We start from the raw sequence: 9272 nt of genomic DNA, 5'->3' as shown, positions 1-9272 counted from the left end.
GGGTCTGGAAGGTGCAAAGAAGAGAGCTTTGTAAATGAGCTTCTGTCCCATGCCACTGAGATCGGAAATGTCGCAATACCCCCCCCCCGACACACCTACACTTTGCTTCGTAGCTCTCCCAAGAGGTATAGAGCCAATTTGCGAGACAGGATGGAAGCTTGTGGATTCAAGTCAAACCCATCTTAGATGACAGTTCAACCAAACTCTTTAAACTTTAAAACCACAAATGAGAGCCGGGCGTCGTGGTGCACGCCTGTAATCCCAGATTTGGGAAGCTGAGACAGTAAAAACGGCCCGAGTTCGAAGTCAGCCTGCACTACACAACAAGGCCAGCCTCAACTACATAGCAAGACGCTCTCTCAAAAAAATTTTAAAAATAAAAAAAAAATAAAATAAAGCCACAAATGAAGTCCGCAAATGCGGAAAGCAGTTTCAAGTAACAGCGCTGATGACCCGCAGAGGAAACCCCCAGAGCTAATCCTAAATCCAACTTTCCTGTGCTTGCTCTAAACTCGGAGAGATATGACGTCACAATCAAGGCTTTTCCACCTACCCTCTGCCCGGGGCCAGGCCTTCTGGCTATGATTGGCTGATTTGTACGATAGTGGTGATGGAGAAGGGCGGGAACGAATCGCCAAGACAAAGAAAGTCAGTCCTTAGGTGGAACAAAAACGGGAGGGCTGGGCCGAGGATATAGCTCAGGGGCACAAGCGCCTGCCTGACAAGCGCGAGGTCCCGAGTTCGATTCTCGGTACCCCCCAACCCCAAAAAAAGGAAAAAAGGAAGGGCGAGCGGCAGGAGCTCCTAGGCTAAAATCCCTATACAGTCTTGATTACGCCCACCGCCGCTCCGGGGAGCAGGAGGGCCGGAAACCCGCCTCAACCCAAGGCTTCCCCAGACCTCTACGGCGGGGGCGGGGTCCAGGGGCGGGGTTATGTGGAGCAGGAAGGCGGGGGCGGGGTAGCAGAGAGTGGCCCCTGGGTGGGGCTATGGAGAGGCAGGGAGCTGCCAGCGGCCCTCGGAGGGAATGCCCTAGAGGGGCAACCAGGGGAGTACCTGGGGGGGTCGGAGGAACAGTAACAGACACCACGCCGCCCTCCGGAGTACTCTTGTTTCAAGGCTCGGGACCCCCCTTGCACTCCGGGGGTACCATAATTCACAGTCCTGGTTCAAACCGGGCTTCCCAGGGGGCAGTGACCCTTCCTGGTAGGCCCAGTCAGCACCCTAGGGAGTTTGGATCCAGCACATCCCCTGGTGAATTCAACACTCCTCACCCTGGAACCAGTGTAACCGCAGCGTCCAGTCCTGGGCTTGGGGATCCTACGGTGAACAGTTCGGGGCTCAGTCTGAGCTCCGAGTCAACTTCCCTCCACCCCTACAACTCCTGTGAGGACCAGCCCCGGAGCATCTTGAGGAGAGGCAACATCTTGCAGGAGAAATCCCCCTGTATGGAGAAGTAAGGGGCCCAGCTTTGCTTGCAGACTAGAGGGAGGAGTTAGGCACACAGGAGGGACTGAGCCGAGGGGAAGTGGCAGAGACTAACTAGGTATGAAAGTAGGTGGGGGCAGTTGGGTGGAAAATACTATGTCCAATATTAGCTTTCAGGCCTTCGACAGAACAACAGGTGCTCACATAGTAACATGGTTATCATTGGGTCTGACCTCTACAAGAAGGTAGAAGAGTTCCTTAAATGACCGGAAGAATGAGGGAAGCCTGTGAAGAGGGGATCATTAGGCATTTCCCACCTTCTCTGTGTCCTTTTCCCACCCCAGGAAGAAGTCTCAGCACTGGGATGAGATGAATATCCTGGCCACTCACCATCCTGCTGATAAGGACTATGGTTTTATGAAGGTGGACGAGCCCGGCACCCCTTACCACAGGTGCCAAGCCTTTCAGCCTAGGCTCTGTTCTCTGTTCTAACAAGGGACCAAGGGAAGAGGCAGAGAAGCCTCATGCCCACCTCCCAGCACTGTTTTTTCCTCTGCAGACCACAAGACAGTGATGAGGACCTGACTGCGGGGTCTTCCCATAAGGTGACCCCTGAAGTGCTGGCGGAGAGGTGAGAGTCCTGTCAGATCCTTTGGGGTTTTGCTTCTTTACTACTTCTCACCTCTGGACTTCAGTCTGAGGCAGTTCTGCTTTTTGGCTCCAAAATAGGAAGTACTACACTTCCCATCAGGCCTGACCAAGACCAGTCTAGTGGGGTCAGCCAGGTGGGTCCCATCTACCACCTGCCCCCATTGTTCTTTTCTCCTTTCGATGCCCCCAACTAGTCTCCCTCCTCTTCAGGTTTGCAACAATGGACAGTTTCCTCCCCAAGGTCCTCCAGAACAGTGGTAACAGAAGCTCAAGAGCTGCGGACCACTTTTCCAAGACATGTGAGATACGGGGTGGGCATGAATGGAAAGGGGAGGTGGAATGAACCTTTGCCAAGTTCTCTGTGGGAAAACCAAGTTCTCACAACTGGCCTGCAGACTCCAGTGATTTTTACAAGAACCGTAAGAGACACTACGACGAAGGAAAATTCCTCAGGCCTCCAAACAACATGCTCTTGTGTGATGACAAGGACAGCCACGGGGGCTGTGCCAGCATCAGCAGCGGTGGTCAAGGTGTAATGATGGCCCAGGTGCCCAGGCCCATGGAGAGAGGCTGGCCAGGAGCACTGGCTGGAGCTGTCAAAGGTGAGGATCCTCACGTGACTGTGAGTGATGTTGTAAAAGCCACAGGTTAGTAACAATGGGGAGGGGAGCCTTCCCAGAACTCAAGGGAGGTGTAGTTCAGAGCTTATTCCAGAGCCCACGGTGCTCTTGAAGTTTCTGTTCCTCACTTCTGCACCACAGTCTGTCTTCTTCAGTGGGTGTCAGCCTACAGCCCTGATGCCTGACATGGAGGCAGTGCTCGGAGGTGACTCCAGGGTTACAGGAGGCTCTGGAGTGAAGTCCCCAGAGAACACTGGTTGGTGAGGAATAGAAAATCCAAGAGGGATAGAGGGGTTTTTGAAAGTTTTCTAAAACAAGGCAGGGATGGTTAAGAGAAGTAAATGAGGCTGGCTGTGGAGGTGCATGTCTGTCATCCTAGTACTTGGGTTGCTAAAGAAGGAGGATCTCTGTGACTTTGAGGCCACCCTGGCTACATAGTGAGAACCTGTCTCAAGAAAACAAAGAGACTCAGCGGCAAAAGCGCCTGCCTGGCAGGCGCAAGGTCATGAGTTCGGTTCCCGGTACCAGAGAAAAACCAAAAAAAAGAAAACAAAGAGAAAGCGGGGCATGGTGGTGCACACCTGTAACCCCAGCACTCTGGAGGCCGAGCCAGGAGGATCATTGCAAGTTTGAGGCCAATCTGGGCTACAAAATGAGCTCAAGGCCAGCCTGAACTGCATAATGAGACCCTATCTTAAAAGGCAAAAAAAAAACAAAAAACAAAAAAACAAAAACACACACACACACACACACAAAAACACACCAAAAAAAACCAAACCAGAGAAAGAGACAGACAGACAGAGAGAGAGAGAGAAAGTAAATGAGATGAAAACCTAAAACTGAGCTTTTCTTCTCTGGTGGGAGCCCACTAGACACTCCTGAAGCCCTGGGCACACCAGGTAGCCACAGATGGATTGCTTTGGATGATTCCTCAGATTGCACTACCTGCAAAAATCAATTCTGCCCAGGAAAAAACCCCATCCTGTTGGAGACGGAGCTTGATGAGCAACGCAAGGAATATTACAACAAAGGAGTATACCTGAGGTCCTGCTCCCACCCAGAACTTGAAGACTCAGAAGATGAGCAGCAGAACAGTGAGAGCCAGGGCATGTGGTCTGGGGAGTGGGAGGGCTGAAAACCACCACCGGCTGGGAGCCACGACCCTCATCCCATTATACTTAGGCTTGATCTAGGTCATTGAGAATCCCATAACCACTGAGGTTCATCTATTAGACCACATGGTGGGCCCCTATATGGATCACAAGGCCACTGAGGCCTCCTTAACTATGACTGTGACACCATTATAACCTGGTTAAGGCATCAAGCCACCATCTCCCCTAGGCCTGTATTTTCACAAGCTCCCATCTCTCAGCTTCCCAGTCCGCTTAGGCCTGTACAGCAGTAACAGGTGGTAAGTGTGGTCTTAAACATCCCCAAGTTCAAGGCCCATATTATTCAGGAAAGCAACCAGGGAGGCTCCTAAGGGGTTGAGGCACCTCTGGCTTGACATCACCCACAGGCTGTATGCCTTCTTCTTGACTCCTCTCTGCCACCCACCCACCTCTAGGTGCTACCATGTCCTCCAGTGACAATAGGTCTCAGGTGGTGTCCAGCTGGTATCACTGGCTGGAGGCCAAGGAGCCGAGCCGCCCAAACCCAGAGAACTCAGAGAGGGAGCGTGGAAGCAGCCAGAACCCACCAAGCTGGAACAGGCGCACATGTGAGTCTGGGAAGAGGTAAGCAGTGCCTCCAGGAAGGCAGAGGGGCTGAGTTCACAGGCTCTAGGGAGTCTGGAGGTCATATGCAAGAAAGCCACTAACCCGACCTCTTCTCTAGATGAAGCTCACAGCTCCAATGGACTCAGGAAGAGGAAACCAGACAATGGAAAACATAGCCAGCTGGGGTGGGGTAAAGGCAACTTTCCCCTGCCCTTACAACCCTAGGGGTGGACAATAAAGATAAGAGCAGGAATCTGGTTGCTGCGAATTGGCTGTCCGGGCTGGTCCTGCTGGGTTGGTCCTGCTGGGTCATGCATTGGAGGGGTGGGAGGAATGTTTACGCATAGGAAACCCAGAGAGCCACCAGAGAGCAGGAAGCTGGGAGCAGCTCAGGAACTAGTTTGAACAAGATCCTAGGGTCTTGAAACAATCCAAGCCAAGGCAGGATGACAATGACTGATACAATTAATTTTGTTAATCATAAATTTATGAGTAGCATTTTCTTTTCTTTTTTCTGTTTTGTTTTTTTTTTTTTGTTTGGTTTGGTTTGGTTTGGTTTGTTCATTTCTTTGAGACAGGGCCTTGCTGTGTAGTCCAGGCTGGCCTTGAACTCGCTGGGATCCTCTTGCCTCTGCCTCACCGGTGCTAGGATTATAGCTCTGCACCACCACGCCAGTCATCTTTCATTCTTATAATAACCCTGGGAAGGAGGGACTTCCATCTCCATCTTCCAGATGAGGAAACTGGGAGATCAGACACAGAACTGCTAAGTGACAGAGCTAGGATTTGAACCTAGATCATCAAGTCCCCAAAACTCAATTACAAAAGGAGAAAGAAGCAGAGACAGACCAGGGTCCGTAGGAGGAAGGTGACAGCAGATAGTCTCTGGGGGCGGGGCTGTGGCTTCTCTGATCTCAGGCCCCTCTCCGCAACCCAGGCCCCACCCCTACCCCTCCCAGCACTGCCTGGAAGTGTGGGGCGAGAGCTTCTGCTAGGACACCCCTTTTTCTTGGGGAAAGGATTCCATCCCCACAGGTCTTACGCAGCAGAAGACTTTCTCTTTCCTCGTCCACGGGCCCTCCTGGGGCAGGGAGTGCCTCCAACATCCCCACCTGCCTGCCTCCAGGGCACCCGGCCCCACAGTAATCAAGCTAAAATGACCATCAAGTTGGATTTCGAAGAGTGTCTTAAGGACTCACCCCGCTTCCGGTAAGTGTGCACAAGTCTGGGGGTGCTAAGAAGGAGAAGATCCAACATTTCTTAATATATAACACAGACACAGCTCTTCCCGGGCTATGCTTCCCTCCAGGGAATAGGCCTCCAAGGGACAAGATGGAGCTGGTGGGGCAAAATGGTATCTCTGTTATCAGCCTGGGGTCCTCCTATCTCTACTCCCTCCAAACTTCTGACTTCTCTAATCCCCCTTCACCAACAACAGGCGTTGCCTCCTCCCTCCCTGGGACCCCTGCCCCTCCCCCAGCACCTGCTCTGGGGCGCTTAGCAACTTCCTGTTCTCACCACATCCACCCTCCTCCTCCTCCTCCTCTTCCTGCCCTGGCCTGGACTGTAATGAGTGGCTTAGACTGCGCAGAGTGAGTGACACGAGCGGGCAGGTGGCTGGCCCACTGTAGCCCCAGCAGTCTTCTCTGTACCCATCGTCCCACAACCCCAACCCTGACCCTGATGAGGCAGGCAGGCTTGGTGGAGCCAAGCTCTTTTCCCATGACCTTTCCCTCCTTTCCCAGAGCCTCTATTGAGTTGGTGGAAGCTGAAGTGTCAGAATTGGAGACTCGTCTGGAGAAGGTGACCCTGACATGGAGAGATGAGCCAGGAGCAGATTAAGATAAGGGTCATACCAGGGAGAAAGTTGGAGACTGAGAATGACTTCCAGGGTTACTGAATGCTCACTGTATAGCGTAGTTATTTGGGGCCTCCAGAGAAGCAAAATTGGTGTTCTGTGCCTGCAAGGAGCTTAGGATCTTGGAAAACTAGACTTACTTTTGGACCTACTACTCTGCTGAGTCCTTGTATTGTGCCCTGCCATGGGCATTCACAGAAAACAGGACCATTTCTGCCCCACTGAGTCCACAGACTGTCTGTGGAAGTCAAACCGGTGACACATTTAAACATAAAACAAGCCAGGCGTGGTGGCGCATGCCTGTAATCCTAGCATTCGGGAGGCTGAGGCAGGAGGATCATTGCAAGTTTGAGACAGCCTGGGCTATAAAGTGAGCTCAAGGCCAGCCTGAACTGCACAGTGAGACCCTGTCTCAAAAAGAATAAACAAAAGATGATAAGGTCTGTCCTGATCACTCTTGATAAAACTGCACATAATAGGTGCGCGTACACACACGTACACACACACACTCCCATCCCTCTTACTCGGCTTTTTTTTGTGTGTAGCATTTACCTCTATCTTACATGATATTTACTTCCTGTCAGCTTACTTACCTGCCTTTTCTTTCTCTTTCATTCTTTCTTCCTTTCTTAATTTCTTTTTCTCTCTCTCCCTCTCTCTCTGTCCCTCCCTCCCTCCCTCCTCTCTCTTTCTCCTACTGTTTGTTCGATTTTTGTGTGTGGTACTGGGGATTGAACCCAGGGCCTTGTGCATGCAAGGCAGGAGGAGCTCTATCACTGAGCCATATCCCCAGACCCTCTCTTTCTCTCTTTCTTTCTTCCTTCTTTCTTTTTCTTTCTTTCTTTCTTTCTTTCTTTCTTTCTTTCTTTCTTTCTTTCTTTCTTTCTTTCTTTCTTTCTCTCTCTCTCTCTTTTTCTCTTTCTCTCTTTCTTTTCTTCCTTCCTCCTTCCTTCCCTCCCTCCTTCCTTCTCTCCTTTCTTTCTTTCATTCATTCATTCATTCTTTCTTTCTTTTTCTTTCTTTCATTTTTTCTTTGTCCAGTACTGGTATTCACATTGAGCTCTGTCCTCAGCCTTGTTTATTTATTGAAACAGAGTCTCACTATGTAGTTCAGGCTGGCCTTGAACTCACTATATGGCCCAGGCTTAAACTCGAAGCAGTCCTCCTGCTTCAGCCTCCCAGAGTGCTGGGATTCCAAGCATGCCCTATACTATGCCTGGCCTATTTTTTAGTTTGGGAGAAAGTCTCACTAAATTTCTGAGTTGCCCAGATTGGGCTCAAACTTGCAATCTTTTTGCCTCAACTTCCCACAGTACTGGGATTAGAGGTGTATGCCACCATGCCCAGCTTTCTGTGTTAGTTTTCTATTGCTGCTTAACAAATTATCACAAATTTAATGGCTTGAAACAATATGCATTTGTTAGAGCTGTGAGTCAGGGCTCCAGGCAAGGTTTAACTGCTCCTCTGCTTGGATCTCCTAGACTGTAGTCAAGTTCTTGGCTGAGGTTGTAGTCTCATCTGTGGCTTGGAATTTTCATCTGAGCTCGTGTGATTGTTTAAAGAACTCAGCTCCTTGCTGTCGTGGAAATGAGGCCCTCATCCTCTAGGGGCTGCCCACCGTTCCCCACCACGTAGCCCTGTCCATTGGCATGGAGCATCAGAAAGGCGTACTGCTGCTTCAGGCCTTCCCTCTCAAGGCCAAGAAGGAAGTCCTGAGTGTGCTAGTGTGATTTTACCATGTATGTTATGATTACACACATCATAAAAGAATCACAGGGATGCCATTTATCACTTTTGATTCTCAGTTGGGAGTGCTGTTGCATTTCCTTTGCCATATTCTATTCGAAGCAAGTCATGTCACGGCCTTGCTCAGACTGAAGGGTGGGGATTATACAATGCATAAAAAATTGAGGGCCGCCCTGGGGTGTGCCTGTCATACTTGCCTATTTCTTGTGTGTTTTCCCCCACTAGAATGGAAGTTCCATGAGAGGCCTTATATTTTATTTTTGCACAACCCCCCACCTGAAAGCTAGTGGGTGAACAAGTAATATATTTTCCCTTTCTTTCCTTCCTTCCTCCCTCTCTCCCTCCCTCTCCCTTCCTCTATCTTTTCTTTTCTTTCTTTAACACAAGATTTGGCTGTTTTGTCCAGCCCCTGGGCTCAAGCAATTCCCTGGCTTAGCCTCCCCAGTGGATGGCACATACAGGCACATGCCGCTACATTCCTTTATTTATATGATTGTTTATTTGCAGTGCTGGAGCTTTAACTCAGGGCTTTACATATGCTAAGTAAGAGTTGGTCACTGATCTACACCCCCAGCCAATCATTTATATTTTAACTAATTTCTTCTGAGACAGGGCCATGATGTGTAGTTCAGGCTAACCTTGAACTCACTATGTAGTCCAGGCTGGTTTGAACTCCTGACAACCCTCTTGCCTCAGCCTCCCAATTGCTGGGATTCTAGGTATGGACCTCCACACCTTTTTTATTTTGACTGAATTATAGGGTCACAGAATAGGAAGAAGAGGGCCCAGGTGTCTATTACCCAGCTTCCCCCAGTAGTGGCATCTGACATAATTCCACTACATTATCAAATCTGAAATATAATCTTGGCATAGTACAATTAAAGTCTACAGACCTTACTCAGATTTTATGTTTGCATGTACCTTTTTTTTGGGGGGGGCGCATGTCTGTGTGTATAATTCTATGACACTTGATCCCACATGTGACCATCTCCACATTGAGTTATGAAAATTCTGTTGCTACCAGGCCTGTGATCTCAGCACTTAGGAGGCTGAGGCAGGAGGATTGTTGTGAGTTGGAGCCCAGCCTGGGCTATGTAAGCGAGTTCAAAGCCAGCCTTCACTTCATATCAAGACCCTGTCAAAACGAAACAAACAAACAAAACTTCTTTTGCCACCTATGTGCCATTCCTTTATAGTGATACCCTCTTTATTCCCTTCTCTAACCCATGGAAACCATTGGTTTGTGTCTTT

At 49.8% G+C, this 9272-nt stretch overlaps 2 protein-coding genes across 8 annotated transcripts in view; both read left to right on the top strand.

Moving 5' to 3' along the window:
- The first annotated feature begins 524 nt into the window (after positions 1 to 524).
- On the top strand, positions 525 to 4685 carry LOC102020787. 5 transcript variants are annotated; one of them, XM_013522127.1, is made up of 9 exons: positions 525 to 648; positions 1286 to 1456; positions 1773 to 1880; positions 1988 to 2059; positions 2290 to 2378; positions 2475 to 2681; positions 3572 to 3793; positions 4267 to 4419; positions 4536 to 4685. In XM_013522127.1, exons 1-9 carry the CDS (start codon positions 611 to 613, stop codon positions 4640 to 4642), a joined length of 1167 nt encoding a protein of 388 aa, XP_013377581.1. In that variant the 5' UTR covers positions 525 to 610; the 3' UTR covers positions 4643 to 4685. The 5 variants fall into 5 exon arrangements, with proteins under 5 accessions (XP_013377581.1, XP_013377577.1, XP_013377579.1 ...); XM_013522123.1 differs by having other exon boundaries at positions 542 to 1456; XM_013522125.1 differs by having other exon boundaries at positions 542 to 1456; positions 4267 to 4435; positions 4536 to 4628.
- Positions 4686 to 5068: 383 nt separating this feature from the next.
- The window catches only part of Acap1 (ArfGAP with coiled-coil, ankyrin repeat and PH domains 1), a 14825-nt gene continuing 10621 nt past the window's right edge, over positions 5069 to 9272 (top strand). Inside the window, exons 1-2 of one of the 3 annotated variants that reach the window (XR_001236859.1) lie at positions 5069 to 5626; positions 6163 to 6220. Coding sequence is in view for 1 of the 3 variants with exons in the window: in XM_005399511.2 (XP_005399568.1) it covers positions 5574 to 5626; positions 6163 to 6220 (111 nt within the window). In the remaining 2 variants the exon portion in view is untranslated. The remainder of the gene's footprint in view (positions 5627 to 6162; positions 6221 to 9272) is intronic. The other 2 variants (XM_005399511.2, XM_013522119.1) reach the window with 2 other exon arrangements.

This window comes from Chinchilla lanigera, unplaced genomic scaffold, assembly GCF_000276665.1.
Source record: "Chinchilla lanigera isolate Chin_1 unplaced genomic scaffold, ChiLan1.0 scaffold00066, whole genome shotgun sequence".
Taxonomy (NCBI): Eukaryota; Metazoa; Chordata; class Mammalia; order Rodentia; family Chinchillidae; genus Chinchilla; species Chinchilla lanigera.
This window is presented reverse-complemented; position numbering and strand designations above follow the sequence as displayed.